We start from the raw sequence: 19513 nt of genomic DNA on the forward strand, positions 1-19513 counted from the left end.
ATTAAACATGAAGTCTTTTGCTTGAATATTTCACTCATACGCCTCTTTGTCATTCAAAACCATATTAAAATGTTATTTTTAAGAACAAGTAAAAATATCAAGTCAATCCCTTTAGAACACAAAAGGAGCCAGTAGGAAATTGAGATAATTGTGTTATCAGTAACATGCACTGTATTTTTCTTCAGAGGGGTAGGACTTTTGATAGGGGTGAATCAAAACAATGTAAAAGTCTCTAGCTGAGGCCTTGATGCATTAATCCAAACAGGTAACAACAAACCCTGGCTCTGGTTTAATGTGTTATACATGACCATTGTATGAAAGTAACTTCTACATCTCTGTTTTACATTTTTATAAAAGGCTACCTACTACTTCACTGTTCAGAGGCACGTACAGTAGATGCTAACTTGTTCTCTAGTGTGTGCAGCAGCTGAAGTGTTTTGATGAACATCCAGTTATTTACTACGACCCCAGCAGCTTATGTAATCTGTTCTTTGGTACAATGGTGCTTTGAGCTAAATGCTAAAGCACATTCTAGCATGTTTGCAATGACAGTGTTAACACACTAATATCATTTTTTTCCCAACTAATTTTCAAAAGACTGAAGTTTGGGTCAAATTAAAGCTTGGCCTTATGACAAGAACACTGACAAGATTATCAAAGATACATTTTATCATGAGCAAATCAAATTTCATGTCAACCCACCTATTTATTGAGGACCTTTTCTAGAAGTTATTAAAACATTTGCTCTTTTCTATCCTTGTTTTTCAGCCACTGATATACTGACTTAGGAGGTGAAACAGGCTGATCAAGTATTTGTAAAGGTGTCCCTGATAAGCATGGAAATGTTTTTTAAATCTATCAGTAATTTATGTGTTCATTTTAGGAAAACAACACAGGGCTTTAGTGCTTAACATAAATGCTTAAATGCAAAGTGTTTGAAAATGTTTGTTCTGGCAGTGTATCTATCATCCAATGTTGCATTAACATTGGTTCCTTGTTCAGACGTAGTGCCCCCATCTTCATTAGTGGTGTAGTAATTATACCCTTTCAGCAACATTGTGCTCACATCACAGCCACTTCTCCCCGTAGAAGTCAGACTGGGATCCAATGTTGCCGTGAAACCATGGAAGGGGCTAAAACTGTCCGGTTGTGCTGATGCTGTGTTAATGTTGTGCTGTGTTGATGCCTTCTCTCCCTACCTGGAAGAGCCCGGCTGGGCCGGCTCCTCCTGAAAAAAGAAAGCCCAAGTCCAAACGAGTGAGGATCTCCATGGCGGTAAGATTGTCTGCCGCCTAGAGACTGTTGCCTAGTAACCGTTGCCTTGCGACACGCACGTAGTGAGTGCTGGACCAAAATATTTGTGGTGCACAGACTGAAGCATTAGAGTAGCTGTGCAGAGTTAGTGCGAGCTACTGTGTGTATGAGAGAGAGAGACGGGGCAATTTCCTTGAAGTGGTGAACGTTTGATTGCCTTTTTAATTAGTCTGAATTCAATGTTTTTCTGATGTTTGAGATCGTTCGGTGTGTGGTGGTGTGATTGCGTGGGACATTGTTGTGTGTTTCATTTTAAGTTCATTAGAGTTAATGGTGTCATTGGTGTTGTTGCTCTGTTTGAGGCACAGATCAAACCGTCCCCCAACTTTTATCTCAGAACCTCCGACTTCAACTCACCAAACTGACACCAACAAACAAATCCTCCTTTCTGTTTATTTCTTGTCATTATGTGTATCTCTTTTTACTGTTAGAAGAAACGTCTGATTTTATTATGAACATTGTGTGTTGTTTCTTTTTTTTCTTATTTGACAGCTCTATGTTTATTTGACCTTTCCTTGATGAGCTTTGTTGTCCTTGATCTAATCTGTATGGTCATTCCCATTGGAACTGTGTGTAACATTGAGAGTAAACAAAACATCAAGTTTTATTTTTCTCATGTGTACATATACTTGGTCAATTAAGCTGCCTCTGACTCTGTGTGCATTGGGAATGAAAAGCATTCATACCCTTCACTTTTTCTACATTTTGTTATGTTACAGCCTTATTCCAAAACGGATTACATTATTTCTTTCCCTCAACATTCTACACACAATAGCCCATAATGATAAAGTGAAAAATGTTTTATAGAAATGTTTGCAAATGAATTAAAAAATAATATCGCATGAACATAAGTATTTATACCCTTTACTTTGAAACTCAAAATTGAGCTCAGATGCATCCTGTTTCCTCTGACCATCCTTGAAATGTTATTCAACTTGATTGGAGTCCACCTGTGGTAAATTGAATTGATTGGACATGATTTGGAAAGGCACACACCTGTCTATATAAGATCCTACAGTTGACAGTGCATGTCAGAGCACAAACCAAGCCATAAAGTCAAAGGAAATGTCTGTAGACCTCCAAGACAGGATTGTATCGAGGTGCAGATCTGGGGAAGAATTTCTGCTGCATTGAAGGTCCCAAAGAGTACAGTGGTGTCCACCATACCTAAATGAAAGAAGTTGAAATCACCAGTTTCCTACTGAAACATGGCGCACGATCAAATCCAGAAAACTTTGTACCCAAAAAAATATCCAGATGTATGAATCTGTGCAGAACGATAAACAGCTGTAGAATCATGTGTACGCCAGCCATGAAGTTGGCGCGAGACTACTTCCATAGTCATTTCACTCTTGATACATCTGACTTTTGCCGTGAAAAAGAGCGTACGCATCCTTTGCACATGAGGCCCCAGGACACTCCCTAGGGTTGGCCGCCTGGCCAAAAAGAGCGAGCGGGGGAGAAGGGCCTTGTTCAGGGAGGTGACCAAGAATCCAACGGTCACTCTGACAGAGCTTCAGCGTTCCTCTGTGAAGATGGGAGAACCTTCCAGAAGGACAACCATCTCTGGAGCAGGTTGGAGCTGGAGTAGGTTTGCCATAAGGCACCTAAAAGACTCTCAGACCATGAGAAACAACATACTCTGGTCTGATGAAACCAAGATTGAACTCTTTGGCCTGAATGTCTGGAGGAAACCAGGCACCGCTCATCATTTGGACAATACCATCCCTAAAGTGAAGCATGGTGGTGGCAGCATCATGCTGTAGGGATGTTATTCAGGAACAGGAACTAGGAGACGAGTCAGGATCAAGGGAAAGATGAACGCAGCAATGTACAGAGAGATTCTTGTTGAAAACCTGCTCCAGAGCGCTCTGGACCTCAAACTGCAGCGGAGGTTCACATTCCAACAGGACAATGACCCTAAGCGGACAGCCAAGATAACAAAGGAGGGGCTTTAAGACAAGTCTCTGAATGTCCTCGAGTGGCCCAGCCAGGGCCAGGACTTAAACCCGATTGAACATCTCTGGAAAGACCTGAAAATAGCTGTGCACTGACACTCCCCATCTAACCTCATTGAATTTGAGAGGATGTGCAAAGAAGGATGGGAGAAACTCCTCAAATCCAGGCATGCTAAGCTTGTATCATCATACCTGAGAAGACTGGAGGCTGTAATCACTGCCAAAGTATTGAGTAAAGGGTCTGAATACTTATGTACATGCGATATTTGAGTGTTCTATTTTTTAATTAATTTGCAAAAAATGTATACAAAACATTTTTCACTTTGTCCTTATGGAGTATTGTGTGGAAAATGTTGAGGGGAAATGATAATTTAATCCATTTTGGAATACGACTGTAACATAAGTGTACATAGTGCTGGAGTCCTTTACCTCTGTATGTAAGTATATATTTCTCACTCGTATTTTTCTATTTTTAGGACTCCACAGAAGTGGAAGATTGTATGTCCCCATCAGAGGTGAGACCAAATCAACCAAAAATGCACAAAAGACAGTTTTACGATGCAAAGTTGTCAGGTTTTTGATCATTCTTCTCTTTCCAGATAGCAGAGTGGGAGGAGCAGCAGCTCGATGAACCGGTCGATTTTAAGAACTGTAAGATTGATCCGGCTCCCTTCCAGCTGGTGGAACGAACATCTCTGCACAAGGTACTACATCAACAAAAATCTTTCAACACACTTTGGATTAGACTGGAACCTTTTAACCTCAGTGGCCTGTTTGTTCCTTTCAATCCATAGAAATGATTGATATATACGGTACCTGAAAATAGAAGTTGTGCTTTGAAAAACACTGAATTTGAACTTGATTGCTCTACTTTTATGAATGTCTCTTTTTACTTTGTGTAACTGCTTGTGCGTCACTGTGGATGACAACTGATGCAGCACGGGGGATGACTCACAATAACAGCATGCCTGTTTGCTTTCTGTTGCATTTTTTTGTCAACTTCAGCTTCGTTTTTTTCTGTCAGATGGACGTTGAGTTTAGCCGCAGCCATCTTAAACTGATGAGTGGCTGATCTTCTCTGGGTACCTTCTGAATGTTGTGTTATCCCCTTTTTAAAGACAGTGAATGTAGTCCTGTCCTCTAATGCCACTGAGAAATGTGTGTCAGTTTCAGTTCCTATAATCCCTGCTCCTGGTAAATAAAAAAAGAATTGCTCCAGCCCAGTTTACTTTCTGTTACTACTGCTGTAGTGTTTACATATTTTCATTGACCCAGTGCACCTGAAATCAGCTGTTCTTATTATTTGTGGTGTTTATGAAGGAGTGATCTTCCCACACAGAGCATACTTTCGGTGAAGCGCTTGTAATAAAATCATAAGGTCAAAAATTTTATGCTGAAGCTTTTAGTAAAACACTGATACAGATTGTTGTTTTTATGCATCAGCCTACATAAAAATATGCATCATTGTTAAAATGTAGAAACTGAGAAAGAGCTTGCAGAAAGAGACATTGCTCTAGGCAATGATTAAACCCAACTGGGGATTTTTAAATTCAAAACAGGGGGATCTTGAAGTGGATGCCAACCCTAAAATGTTAACTCAAACATTTATGGTGAACACGAACACCTACTTTCTTCCTACCTTGGAGCAAGAACACAGATTTGGCCAGTAAGTAGGATACAAGAGGGCACATACAGTGGAGATAAATGTGTCCTGTTAAAGCCCAAATGTGGAGTCCTCTGACATATTCTAATGCCTCTATTCAGTAGTATACCATGATTCTATATCTTGTAAATTGTTGCGATAGGTTTTCTTTCCTCTTTGTAAGCATGTGGTCATTTCCTGTAAAGTAGAATTAGGCGCCTTGTGCTATTCACCCCAGATTCTTTGAATAACCGCTAATGACTGCAAATAAAACACAATGTAAAAACAAAGAAAATCACAACTTTTTATCAAAAATGTTCAGTAAGAATCCAAAATGATGTGCAAAATGTAGGTGGCTGGACTCAAATTAGCATTAAGGACCGTTAATCCTGGATGTAGTGTCATTGACATTTGAAATCCAATGATGGTGGTCGCCATGTTGGAAATGCTGACCCAACTTTATTTTTGATCAATCTAGAAACAGGTAGAGAGGTGGAGCTGAGGCAGGGTTTCAGCCTATCTGTCAGCCAACTCAGTTGTGCCTTCATTATGCAAATGTGTGTGTAACTCTGACTTCTTAATCTCTACAGATGTGACACTTGAGGAACTGCATTTTTTTTTTGTACTTTCAGCTGGCTTCATTTTTCAACACCAGAGGTTACTGCTTGGTGTTAGCAGGCAGCTAATGCTGGCGGAAGGCTGGTTATCATGTCTCATGGGAATCCAAGCTCAGGCCAAAACTGTTCACGATTATGTTAAAAATGGACTTGTGCAAGTTTGCTTTTTATGATGTTTTTTTATGTGATTCTTCAAATCCAATGTATTTGCTTACTGCTGGTTAAAACTGAAGACACTAGTATCAACCTTGGGTTACAAGCAAAATACAAAATGTACCACAACCTCTGCACATGAGTGTAAGTAGCACACAGTCAACCTCTGTCTAACAGCTGGTAAGAGGGAATTAAAACAGCTCGTCTTCAATGACGTCAGTTCCTCTTTAACTGTGGATGTTATGATTACATACATGGTTTGTTGTTGTCCAATATTATTTTGCCTTCTCTCACTCAGTGACAAAAAAATAGAAGTAACATGTTGTCTCACCCTGATATAACATTTTTATACCCTTGATCCAAAATGCAAAAAAAGACAGCACAACTCTTGTAGTATGTTTCCAATCCTTGATCCATCTCCTCTCCTCCCCAGACTCACACCATCTTCTCTCTGCTGGGTCTGGATCATGCATATGTGACCAGCATGGGACGTCTGGTTGGAGTGGTCTCTCTCAAAGAGGTGTGCATGTGTGAATTTACTTAAATTATTAAAGCTTCTGATATGAGAATTTATTCCATATACAATGATTAATGCTCACTCTTTTCCCTCCCTCTTCCTGTTTCTCTTCCTTTACCTTGTTTCACTGCCCCTGGATGTTTGCTGTCTTTTTTTTCCTTTCTGGCTCTGGCCTCTGTGCAGCTGCGTAAGGCCATCGAGGGCTCAGTGACAGTGACTGGAGTTAAAGTGCGCCCTCCATTGGCCAGCTTCCGTGACTCTGGGAACACCACAAGTGTATCTGAGGTAACAGAACTACACAAGCTGTGCATCCGCCACAGAGGGCTCTCTTTACCAAGGGAACCAAACCCTCCGGACGTGGAGGATCAGCCAGATCTCCATTACAATGAGATCCCTGTCAACTTCTCGGACCAATCAGATTTGCAGTTTGAAACCAGCCCCGGTGATGTCACAAACGATTCAGCGGAGTTGGTACTCCAGGAAAGTCCCTCATTCACCGAGGACCAATCAGACTTTACTTTTGACTGCAGCCCCTCCCACACTGAGGAAACAGAACTGGCCTGTGACTATGAACCCCCTAGCCAAACTCCTGAGCCGGATGAAATGGAGCAAGAACAGGGGAGTCCATCATCAAACAAGGACCAATCAGAAACTGAGGGAGAGGGCAGCCCCACCCACACAGGGGATCAATCAGAGTGATCAGCTGGGATCCATATTGTCGCCTCATGAATGTTGATGTTTCTTACACTTTTAGAGGTCACTCTCACCTCAAAGTCCAGCCTAGATACCTGTGTTTCTAATGTGGTTGTGACAGGAGCAAGCATGTGAGAGTGAGCGTGAGTAGATGTGATATTTAATGTTGTGTTTCCGACTGTGTAAATGTGTAAAGCTCGTTTTGTTCAGTTTGTTGATTTTTAACGAATCCTAAACAGACAATGGGCTGGTCTCACACTGTATCTGACTTCACTGCCTTGTCTTTGGCTCTTTCATTCCCTCTAATTACATTTTTTTTTTCCAAGGAGAGCTTCTTGGTTTTACACTCAAGGTTTTTTTCCACATATACAGCAACACTTACTGCAGCACCTCTTGTCACTTAAAGAGGGTGCTGCAGTATGTGTTGTCACTTGACTCAGTGCTGGATGAAACTGGAGACTGCAAGTTTAAAAGGAAAATATTTGGGGTTGTGGAGTTATATGGACAAAAGGAGTGATCTTACTTAAACCTTTTGTAGCCAGCTCCTAATCTCTCATTAGCCATTACAAGCATAACACACCTGGAACTCACACCAAACAGTCAGCAGTCAATTAACATCGTGGGAAACATAGACACCAGCCAAGGAAAAAGATAGTTGGTGTAAAAAATTCAATCTATCTGATTTATTTTGTAAACAGAAGCCCAATCTTGTCCATTTTATTTTGCATAATCTGGGCCAGGTCTCTGTTGCCGCTGGCTTGGCAAATGAGCCCAGGCATCCCTCTTTCCACCAATGTTTTAACGTTCCTTCTTTGAGATTCCCAGGCCAAATGCTAAATATTATCCTGATTAGCTCTGGGTCTACCTCAGGGTCTTTTCCAGTAGGATATACCCAGAAAATCTCCTAATCTAGTGTCCAAGCCACCTCACCTGTAGACATGCTCTCCCTGGAGTTTAAGCTCCTTATCATATCTCTGAGGCTGAGCCCATCCACTCTGTTGAGGACTCTCATTGTGGCTGTTATATTTGTGAACTCATTCTTAGGACCACTTTCCAGTCAATTGGTGAGGGTTGGAACATCGATCAACGGGTAAATTGTAAGATTTGCTCTGTGGATTAGCTCCTCCTTCACCTCGATGGTCCAGTACAAAACCTGTATTAGTGCTGTCACTGCACCAGCCTGTCTGAAGAGCTCACAATACAGTTTTCCCTCCCTCCTGAACAACACCCTGAGATGCATGAAGCACTTTCTTGAAGTGGTAACCCTCAAACCAAGCACTTCACTTCAAGCGTCTTTTTTTAAGCTGTGATCTTCTGCAGTCACTGTGGCAGCCGACAGAACCCCAATATCTGCAAAGAACAGGGATTTTAATCTGATGTCCTAAAACTGGACACTCCCTGATAATCCCTTCAATCTTGTGCATGGAAATCAGAAATAGGATAAGCAGGGAGAACCCAGATCAAGACCAACACCCAAGTGTTTGACTTTACTGAAGATGTGGACACAATACTTACACTGATTAAATCAGCAATTGATGCTTCATGACTATGTCCTTAGTACCCCTCTACTTCTGCATTAGCTAGGAACAACATGGTCAAAGGCCTTGTCCATGCACCCCATGATTCCCCAGTCACCCTAGAAATAATGGATAGAAATAAGTGTCCACAGTCAGGATGGAGTAAGCACTGTTTTTTCTGTATCAATTGGTCTGAGACTTCTTTTTCTCTACCTTGAGAAAAACTTTTCCTGGCTGGTTTAGTAGTATGTTACTGTGATAATCATGTCATAAGTGAAGCACACTGCTGGCTCCTTTTAAAAAAAAAAAAAAAAGGAACAACAAGCCTGGTCTGCCACTCCACCTCGACATCCACTACCCCAGAACTCTAAGTACCTTAATAGATGTGCTAGCAAAGACTTTGTTTTTCCCAGCAACAGAGCATTCAGCATCTCAGGGCCAATCGCATTTACATCTGGCACCCCACCTCTAAGGAGGTCCTTGACTGCCTCAGCAACCTCTGCTAAGGATATTGGTTTGGCTTCCCCTGAATATCAAGGTCTTCAGCTAGCTTCAGTCATCCTGAGTTATCGAACGGGTTTCCAGAACTTGTTTCAGGCCATTCAATGTCCTTCTTCATTGCTTCCTCTCTTTTCTAGATATATTTGTAGGACATTGTTCAGGGATCCACATGAGACTCTCTGAACTGCTGTGTGATGCATAGTCTCAAACATTCAGGACCCTTCGCTCCATGACTTCCAAATTGGTAACTTTAGTTCTTGTTGAGGGTCTCAGCACAGAGCTTGTGAGTAACCCCACACTGTCCAGCTTCTTACCAATTTTGGAAAAGTGGTGATAAGAGTCCCTCTCTTGAGGTTTAGTTTTAGAACCGATTCCACTAGATGTAAGCGCAATACCTTTTTGTTGGTTCTGCTTCACTTCAAGCATCGGCTTGGGTTGCTTCCCTGCCAGAGACTTTACATTTCATGCCAAACCATTGTCTGCCAAACCATTGCCTACCATTCAGCTTGACAAAGACAAAGAAGCACAGATTTTGCTGACTCTCAGGGGTCTTGTGTATCACTTAAGGTGTGGACCAATTTTCCTAGATTGATTTTGTGGTCAGTTATTCCCAGCAGCAACACAGCTTCCAGGGTCATGGGGAGTCCTCAAACAAGATCAAGGTGGCAGGTGGAGGGGATCATTCTGAAGCTGAAGAATATATCGGCGGGATACCTGCCTGTTAGAGATAGAGCAGATGTTATGAGATGTTTAAACTGGAGTTTCCATTATCAAGAGTAGTCTATTGGCCTGATTATCTTGTGTGTACCCTGATAAAGGGGTTCCTACTTTTAAAATTGTAATTGGGACTATGCAGCTGTTTTATGTAATGTGTCTGCAAGACCACCAAAATATCAACATTTCTGCCAGATCTGATAAGTATTTAAAATGTTGAGAATTTTTAGGCATGCTCAAGCCACCTAACTTGTGATTAATTTAGGAAAAGAAGAAGGAATAAAGGAAGGATTATTCCTTGCTAACCTACAGTGTCCTTGAACCATGTTTTGTGCGAGGGCACTATTTATGGAAAAACCTGTTTAGTTAGACTTTTTTAGATGACCTTATTTGTCAATGAAGTTCCATTAGAGATATCTAAAATGATGTCCTTGAACAGCTGGGCAGTGAAGTATAACTGGAAAATGGGAAATGACTATGTATCTATAAAACAACTGTAGAAATATGTTTCACACAGTACAACAAGCTGACTACTACTTAAAAAAGCCACTAAGTGTCCTAAAGCAGTTGACTCTGTTGTTTCAGTGGTAGGAAAATATAGAGTTGTTAGAGACTGTTGTGTTTGTGTGTTTTGGAGATGAATAACTTGCAGTGAGTGATCCTCCACAAACACAACACTACCTTGCTCTTTCATTGGATTTTTTGACAACAAGAAAATAAGTAGAATACTTACCAGCTTCGTCTCTTACATGAATGTGGTTGCGCTTGTTTGTATGTATGTGTGTGTGTGTGTGTGTGTGTGTGTGTGTGTGTGTGTGTGTGTGAGAGAGAGAGAAAGAGAGAGAGATTGTGTATGAGAGAGACACTTTTTGAGATTTTCCTTGCCGTGCTCAAATCTGGTCCAGACTCATGACCCCAATTTGAGTCTTCATGCCAAAACAACATCCTTAACATAACTAAAAACACCACACGGAAAGAAAGTAGCCACGCACAAGCAATGTAGGGGGGGGGGGTTAAATAATCCAAAAGCAAGCACAGAAGAACAAAGACGAGGAAGATTATTCTGAGCACAGTGATGGTATGAATTCAAACAACTACCTATCCACTAGCACTGGACCTACACATGAGAGGGCCAGAGTTAAAGGCTTATAATATGAACTCATAGTTGTGTTGGTTCAGTGTTGGCTGATATGCAATAAAGAAACAGTAATAATGCAGTAAAAGGTGATTTAATAGCACCAGTATTATCATTAGTTTCCCAGATTCAATTGTTTACAACACTCTGCAGTCTTTGCAGAGTTCCATGTCACAGCATCTCATTGTCTGTATTTTTGTATTTATTTCATGACCAAATATTACGTCCATTTCAAACCCCTAATGTCCACCAGATAACCAAGGCAGCTTCCAAAGGTCCACAAGCTTAGCACAGGGCTCCAAATAATGATGAAGCACATTGTAATTACCATGAGTATAATTTATGAAACATTTAGCCTTGTTTGGCTTTATAGGGGCTGATTCAATAAGGGCAATGTAGACTCTCAATCTTGTCACTTGAACTGCCTGTTTGATTTCTGCTATGTGAGTATTTACTGTTTTTAATGTGTTTATAGCATGAGAAAGGGACAAAACTTGAGCTCTGGGTGAAAGGAAGACACTGGCAGAGCACACAGAAACAAACACACACACAGGCACACACACACACACACACACACACGCACACACGCTGTTATACGCACACATGTACTGTATGCGGCCTGTAGATATTAACACCATATCTTACATGTATCTTAATCCAGCCTGGCCTCTAATGCAATGTTGAGATATGTAACTTCCGTATGAAGCACAGTGGCACACACAAGTTCAAAAACTGTTGTAGAACAAAAATGTGTGTGAGTCCTTGTTACAACCTTCAATGGATGTAAGTATTTTAGCTTCATGAGCCTTATTTCGATCCTCTGTGATGTCATTGCTGCATTATTTTTGTCCGTGTTCACATTCATTTATGTCTTAACGTTTTGTTTGCACATAGAATGTGATATAGTGCTCGCCATATAAAGTAATGTCTAAGGAGGTCAATGTAGAGAGTGTATAAGCTAATTTGCAGCGTATCTAGTTAAGCAATAAGTCTGTAGTATCTCCCTTTATATGGCATTGGCCTGTATATGCTTTGTACATATGAACATACACGGATGAGATCTACATACATGCTTTTGTACATAGGAGAATTATGCATTTAAAATCCAACAGCCATTGTTATTTTTCAGAGGACATGAAATTGTTTTTGTACATGAGTGAATGATTAAATAACAAAAAAAACACCTCAAAAAGAGGAGAAGTGTTCTTTCTATCTTGTATGCTCTGTTTTGTGTTTGAAGGAGATAAAAACAACAATTTTCTTTCCAAAAAAATCATATTTATATACGCAAGACATTCAGTATCAAACATTGCCCAACCCACATGACACAGCATGACCCGGAGAAAACAACACTACAAAATATTTATAGAAAAACAAACACAACAGCAACACATGACTGCACTAAAATGTACAAAACTCAGTTTGGACAACAGCTTTACATTCTGGTGGAGCTCTCCAGCATGTTTACAGTTCACAGCAGCGATTAAATGTGGAAGGAGATCAGTGCATGATAAGCTTGGAGGATGAGAGACAGAAGGCAGTGAGCGGAGAAGAGAATGATCAGAAGATGTGAAGGAGGGAAGGATGAAGAGGAGGAGGAGAGCAGTTAACGGTGAAAGCAGAATACATTATGTCATATCCAGAATCAACACAGACCCAAAGAGACATAAAGTTTGACAACACATCACATCAAAAACTCTTTCTTCTCCTCTACTTCATCCCGCTCCTCTTCTTCTTCCTCAAATGATGCCACTCCAGATGAAGCCCTGTCAGAGAAGAAGCTCCTTGGGCTGCAATGCCACACCCGGACGTCATGAAACACACTGCCTTCTTCCTCATCATCCTCCTCATCCTCCTCGCCAGGAGACTCGGAGTGAGAGGTGGAGTAGCAGGAGTCAAACCTGCTGCTCCGGGCCCGGGGCCTCCACTCTGGCTTCTGGTGGATGCAGACCTCGCTGTGCTGATTCTGCAAAGGGACCTGCTTCCCCTCCTGACCATCCAGCCTCCCCTCATCCTCGTCCTCTATCTCATCCAGGAAGGGGCTTGTGCAGCTGCTGGGTAAAGTAGGTGAATTGGTCTGGGATGAATGTGGGTCATTGTGAGAAACAGGCCTGTCGCAGAGCAGGCTGTCACTGCTGGGGCCGAGAGGACTGTCAGAGGGCGGGGCCTTGTCATCCACATCAATGTCAGGCTGGCATGGCTGTCCGGTGATAGGACTGCACGTGGCGACGTCTGAGGGAGGAGCAAAAAGTCAGAACACCTGGGGATGGATGGATAATTGGGGTGTGGGGATGGGAAGATGAAGCGTTTCATCAGTGATGACGCAGAGATGACGATGAGATGATGACAATAAGGTGGACTGATTAAAAAGGCGGCATGTGACGATACCTGAACTCTGACTGGTGAAGATGTTGGAGTCCTCATCGTTGGAGTCGTCCTCTTCATCGTCATCCATGGACGCCCAGGCACGCAGCTTAGCCTCAGCAATAGCAAACTGCTCTGCCACTCCTGTCATAAAAACACATTCAATGAATGAATATAGTGGATTACCACTTTATTGGCAGGCCCTTAGACCAGTAAATGTCTGAATGATTTCATGACTCCACATGTGAAACTGAAGACTTCATGAATTCAGAATAAAGCACAAAGGAGTGTGCAAGGTATGAGAATCACTGTATTAATGTTCCTAGCAAAAGGGTGACCTGGTTATTTTATTAATACAGTTCACCTGTCTTTGTGTAAAATTTCAACCAAATAAGGTTTGAGTAACACTGTAATCCAGATTTTTGGTGCATTCACCCAAGAAACCTCAGGTGGAAAGCTGTCTGTAACATAGACTCTACAAAGAAGGTAAGTAGCATTTTATCACTGGGTAAAAACAGACCATTAATAAAAGTATTTTCTAATAACACAATTCACTCAATATGGACCTATTGAAAATAGAGCAAAACATTGATAAAAATCTAATTGTTATGTTTATTCAAGCACAATTTTTAAAAAGGTTATGTTATATATAAAACTATGTAAAAAGTAGGTCTTGTTTGGTGGAGATATAGTCCCTCCACCATTCCCAGACATTTGCTTGATGAAATTGTGTTCTATAAAACATCAGAAAATTGTAAATAACATACACCATATTTTCCCAGAGCCAAAGTCAATATTTTCAAACTGCTTATCTTATCAAACCAACAGTCCAAACTACAAGAAATTTAGAGATGGCAATGACTAAGATCAAAAAAGGTCAAAATGCTCAGCTTGTTTAAAAAAAAAGTTAAGCTTTTTGATCAAGTTCCTCAAAAGATTGTGTCCATTCTTATTGAATGATATTAATAAATGTTCTTCTGGCTGATTCATTCAACTTTATGCTTTTGTAAAAATAAAAAAGCAGTACTAATGTCCTCAATAGTTGAGAATTGATTGATAAATGAAGAGAGAGAAAGATTTTTCCTCCCTCCTCTCTCTCATTCTCTCTTTTGATCAAACCATGCCGATGTGGCCAGCGCCAGCAGAGAGGATGAGTCACAGCAAAACAACAGGCGCTGTTGTACCATTGGTGGGCAGTGAAGTGTTCTGGGAGAGTGTCTAATAGGCCACCATCTGCTGCCAAGACAAGCCGTCACCCAAGAGACAGTGCAGTGGGCGGGGCGGGCCGCCGACATACAGAAGTTTTAGGGGATTAAGTGGATGACAGAAGGTGGGAGATGATGCCGGAGCTGAAGAAGGCTAAGTAAGAGGATGCCGGCACAGCTACTTACATTGCTGCATCTGGGAACCAAACAGATCATGCACAGACATGAATACCTGCAGCAAAGCGGGCCTCCTTCTCTCCTTCTGTCAGGTGGCTGTAAGAGCTGAAGTGGGAGTGGGCGGCTGGAGGTGGGTTTGCAGGTTTAGGCCAACCTTTCCACTCGATCAGGTGGGCGACCCGACCTTGAGCCAGAGAGGTGGGCTTCGTCACATGATCCCTGACGGCCTGAGAGATACCTGAACACAGAGAAAAAATAGAGGATAGGGTCATGACTTTTGACTTCAGAGATCAATGAACCTCAGAGCAAAAAAATAGAAAAGTAAAGAGTGTCTTTTTTACCATTTAAGGAGGATCTGGCAAGTGCTGCAAACTCCTGGATGCCAACACTTTTCCTTGACTCTGCCGGAGATTTTCCTGACTTTGGAATCATTTCAGTCTCCTCAAATTTCACCTGCAATTTGAAAAAAAGGTTAGGCAAAGGTCTCTACCATAAATGCTTGTGAGCAGAAATTAAGCTCATTTGCGTCACACCCAGCTCAAATAAGCTATTTCCGTATTTCCCAAAACAATATATATTTTCTTTACAAAGATGTATGGTGCATTTTTTAGTCAGAAACATTTCAATAGTCTCTAATTAGAAAGCCTGTATTTAAATCTAATTCACAGCACAGAGAGACACATACACACACATACACAACCTAAATGACAAAATAAAAGCTTGATTCAAAAGGATAATCCAAACTGCTTTAAAGACATTAACATCTCTACCTCCATATCTTCTTCCATTTGTTCCTCCTCACTCTCTCTACTCCTGGACCTCATCCTCATAGTGGACATCCAGAGATGTTGACACGGCGCAGCAAACCAACACAACTAAAAGTCACAGCTTGGGTTTATTCGTTTAAAGCAGCAGGCAGACGAGCAAACAGCTATGCCCTACATTTACTGCACAGATGCTAAAGCCATGGTAAGCCGGTGAACTCGGTTTGAATGGTTGACGCTGAGGGAGTTGAGGGCAGTGCTGACTGTCTCTCTATGCAGACATATGGCGCGTGACCAGCTCTGGTAAGCAGCTCTAGACAGGCCTGCTCACCCCCAAAGCTGCTGATCCCTATGAAAAGTGATAGTGCTACCTAACTAACTCCACATCCAGAATAAATACAGGAGCGGCTGCGCTTAGTGGGTCAGCCGAATCTGTGCCTGCTGCAGGAGAAAACAGATGTGTTTGTGTCTTGTTTTTAAAGCAGGTGAGTCTTTTAACAAGCAGGGAAAACATGATGCCTGAACACAGCTCTTTCTCTCTCTCTCTTTCTGCACGTGCATGACTTGACAGATATCCTTAAGAGGATTGGCTCCCAAAGCAGCTAAGATAGAAGAAGAGGCTCCTAACTTAGCGGCTTAAAAGGTAAAGTCAAAAATGACAGTTAATTTATGTCAGTGGCACACGTGCAAGGTGGGGATGTGAAGGGTGTAAACAGCTCTCAGCACCAGGGTGACGTTGAACGATTCATCTGCAGAGCAATACTGCAGTCGCCACTCATGCACATCACTGTTAAACCCACTATCTGGCTCAGCATCAGGAAATCCACACATGTAGACCTACTGGCTGAAATACTATAAACAAAACAACTGTATGACACCCTTTTAGGTCCTATTCAAATTTGCAGCATAAACACAGTGTGTACACCAGTGGCCCTTTTTCATATCTCCAAAAAAGAAAGCAGTATGTATCGCTCTCAAATATAGGTTTCTAAACATTGTTGATTAATTTAATTTCAGTGGGGATACCTTTAAGATGAAATAGAAATATATATGGTGGAAACTGATTTTCTTTTCGCTCTTTGATTAATCATCCTATGACCTCTCAGGTTTATCTTGTGACCCAATGGAAGGGTCACAGCCCTTGGGTTGAGAATCACAGCTGTAGATAGTATGTAGGTCACATCACTGATCTTTGGTTCAAACCTGTTATTTGTGCATCTGTGGATCTAGTTACCTCTTTTAGTGCTTGAAAAAAGACAATGAATCAGACAACAATGCAATCAACAACTTAAAAACAAAAATCTGATTGGTTATGGATGTGTGTGGAGTACAAACCAAACCGTCTCAGTGACCTATTTTTCTGTGTTATCATTGTAAACTGAATATCTATAGGGTTTAATGACATTTTCAGCTATCACCAAAATAATTTGAGATTTATATATGTACTGTTTTCTTACATTTATGGACTTTTAAACAATGACTAAAAAAATGACCTAATAGAATGATGTAATGAAGCATTTGCAGTTAGAGAAAATAAAATTCACCCTGAGAGGAAAAATAAATATGTTTTACTCAATATGGCAGCCGTTTATAGACCACTATAAACAAAAACAACCCCATGAAAAAATAATAACTTACAAAATCTAGGGCCCTTGACATCCTCCAAGTTGTATTATTACTATTTAAATCTAATTATTATGTTATTGTTTTGGTATTATTTTAAGAGATTTTTTTTTTTTAATTAAAAAACTGACCTAATTAAAAATTAATGTTGAATTTATTGAACCTAACATTGAGCCTCTGTGGAGCTGCTGTTTGAGTGATGTCCATAGACTGTATAAAATGTCTCATTTTAAAACTCACTCCAGCATACAAGGTGCCAGCAGTTTTTTGGGGGGGTTTTTGCGGCTGTCAGATGTTGTTAATTGGAGACCATACTTATAACAACAGAATGTGTAGCAATAATAACTAAGTTTCCTAAAGGTCTGTATGGTGATGGATTATTCCATCATCTCCCTGCAGGAGGAGACTGGTGTGCATCTTATTGACATGAGGACAAAACGTGCCTGACAGGATGGTTGTCTGACATCCTGAGAGGAGCCGATGATGTGACTTAAAGGGCCAACAAGTGGGATCGAGTTGAGCCAGTTTGACTGCAGTCAAACATCTGCAGCTTGCAGTGAGAGTGAATGGAATGAGCTGCAGTGCTGATGTGATTTTTCTGTCGCTGGAAAAGGTTTTATTTCAAGCAGCAGAAGCGACACGCTTTTGGTTGAATAACATCACCCCGCCATTGATGTGTGCAGGCCTGTATCCTGCAATTACGGGGAAAAGAAGGCACGCAGAGGCGCGGATGCAGCAGAGGGTCTCCTGGCAACCTCAGAAGTCTCCAACTGCATACCAATAGCTCCATACCTGCATCCAATAAACACCAAGAGCTCCCTGCCCTTTATTAACCCGTCTCCGCAGCTCTAACGACGTCTGTGTAGTTATTATTATGTCTCTCACAACCACTCTCAGTACCTACCTGTAAGTGGGACCGTGGCGTCTCATGATAATGCGCTTAATTGTCTGCAATCCGATCAACAGATGACACCGCGTGGTTTGTCCTCCCGCTGCAGCCTCTGCAGCACAGCATCAATGCCACGCAGTCGGCGGATACATCTCCTTGACTCCAGCATTAGGACTACGGCACAGACGCACCATTTGTTGCTCGGTATATGGGTTACATAGGCTGTCCAAATGTCTACTGATGGCAAGCGTCACCAATGCAAGGCGGTGTCACATCCCATCTCACCCCCTTCTCGATCCTCCTCCTCCTCCTTCCCCTTCGCATGAAGCCAAGATCAAGAGACAGAAACCTGCTGCTGGCCCTGGAAAGCACTGCAGCTTGTTTTCACTTTTATATTTGTGTTTTATGCCCCAAATCCGAAGATATGTGGCAAACTGATTTAACATATAAGGTGCAAGCAGGGGCGTGTCCAGAACTTTTTGACCGGGGTGGCCCAACTGAGGCTCTCACATAAGCAGGGGTGGCCAGTGCATTTATAAATAAATAACAATTTACCCTTTCTGTCTTCACAACCTTTCATTAAAGTATTAAACCGTTGTTATATTCCCTTTGACTTAAAAAAAAAACCATGACAAAGTGTCATACATCTTCTGAGCTCAATGCTTTAAGAACCTACAAAATAGGGGTTTTCAAAGTCACATTTGAGGGCACTAATAAAGAAATCTACTGACAGCCTTTTAAATCATCCCAAATTATAGATTGTAACAGAACCCCCACCTCTGAACAGCCAATCATAGTTTAGGATTTCGGTTGGCCAATAGGATTTTAAGGGGTGCAAGTGCCACCCTTGGCCACCCCTATGGACACACCACTGGGTGCAAGGTTGACTCGAGAATTTATTGTACCGTCACATCAAAACCTCTTTAATTTTAGTTTGTGCTGGATCTGTTGACATGAAGTGAAAATCAAATATCTACCATCAGAGGAACTTTGATGATGTCAGGACACCGGGGTTGCATAGATTCAGTTTCAGCCCTTAGCTGCACACAATCATTGCCAAAAAGGACATGAGATATTGTATCAGGAAAATTGAAAACAAAAAAACAAGCCTCTCCTTGATTATGTTGTGGTTTCATTTTATAAGTTAGAACAGCAATCGATTTTCAACGTAAGCACTTTGAATAGGTCAAAGGATCTATTTAGATCTTAAAAGTGGTGCTTTCAAAACCAATTCAACGTGAGAAAATGGAAAAGGAAATAAAAGACGCCATTTAACAGCCTACACATTTCACCAGAATCTTTTGGAAATCATGTCTTTCATTTTGTTTGCATAAGTCTTGGGTAAATCTAGAGCAAAATGTGATAGACCTCCAGACTCTATAAATATTGTATGAAGGTGTAAAACTCTAGGTATTATGAGAAAAAGATAGCTAGTTAACATTAACATTCAGCTGCAACATTAAGTACCAGTTAGAAAGTACCAGGAGTACAGAGGGGGACAGTATTTACCTAAAGGTTCTCACGGGCTACATAAAGGTACAGTATATGTGTCCTACACTCACTGGAAAACAAAAAAAACAAAATAAAGTTTCTTCCAGAAAAGAGTAGCTTAAAGCAGCTTAAAGACACATTTTCCTGTCATGGGGACGTGTTGTAAGGACTTAGAAAACTACCACTTGTTTCTCTTTATTGTGGGAAATCTTACTAACTTCATTTGGTTGTATTATCTT

At 41.2% G+C, this 19513-nt stretch overlaps 2 protein-coding genes across 3 annotated transcripts in view; one reads left to right on the forward strand and one right to left on the reverse strand.

Annotated features, from left to right (window-relative positions):
• clcn2a (chloride channel, voltage-sensitive 2a) overlaps positions 1-9935 on the forward strand; it is a 49944-nt gene extending 40009 nt beyond the window's left edge. The window contains exons 20-23 of the mRNA XM_034702339.1: positions 3749-3787; positions 3872-3976; positions 6118-6204; positions 6385-9935. Coding sequence (XP_034558230.1) covers positions 3749-3787; positions 3872-3976; positions 6118-6204; positions 6385-6900 — 747 coding nt within the window. The 3' untranslated portion in view covers positions 6901-9935. The remainder of the gene's footprint in view (positions 1-3748; positions 3788-3871; positions 3977-6117; positions 6205-6384) is intronic.
• A 2069-nt stretch (positions 9936-12004) lies between these two features.
• fam131a (family with sequence similarity 131 member A) lies at positions 12005-18258 on the reverse strand. Of its 2 annotated transcripts, none has more exons than XM_034702341.1 (5): positions 15278-15676; positions 14849-14960; positions 14563-14745; positions 13150-13269; positions 12005-12993 (listed from the first exon to the last, which is right to left on the reverse strand). In XM_034702341.1, the coding sequence occupies exons 1-5, from the start codon at positions 15344-15346 to the stop codon at positions 12446-12448; spliced, it is 1032 nt and encodes a 343-aa protein (XP_034558232.1). In that variant the 5' UTR covers positions 15347-15676; the 3' UTR covers positions 12005-12445. The 2 variants fall into 2 exon arrangements, with proteins under 2 accessions (XP_034558232.1, XP_034558233.1); XM_034702342.1 differs by lacking the exon at positions 15278-15676 and adding an exon at positions 17799-18258 and having other exon boundaries at positions 12006-12993.
• Positions 18259-19513: the final 1255 nt, after the last annotated feature.

Source organism: Notolabrus celidotus, chromosome 15 (genome assembly GCF_009762535.1).
Source record: "Notolabrus celidotus isolate fNotCel1 chromosome 15, fNotCel1.pri, whole genome shotgun sequence".
Lineage (NCBI taxonomy): Eukaryota > Metazoa > Chordata > Actinopteri > Labriformes > Labridae > Notolabrus > Notolabrus celidotus.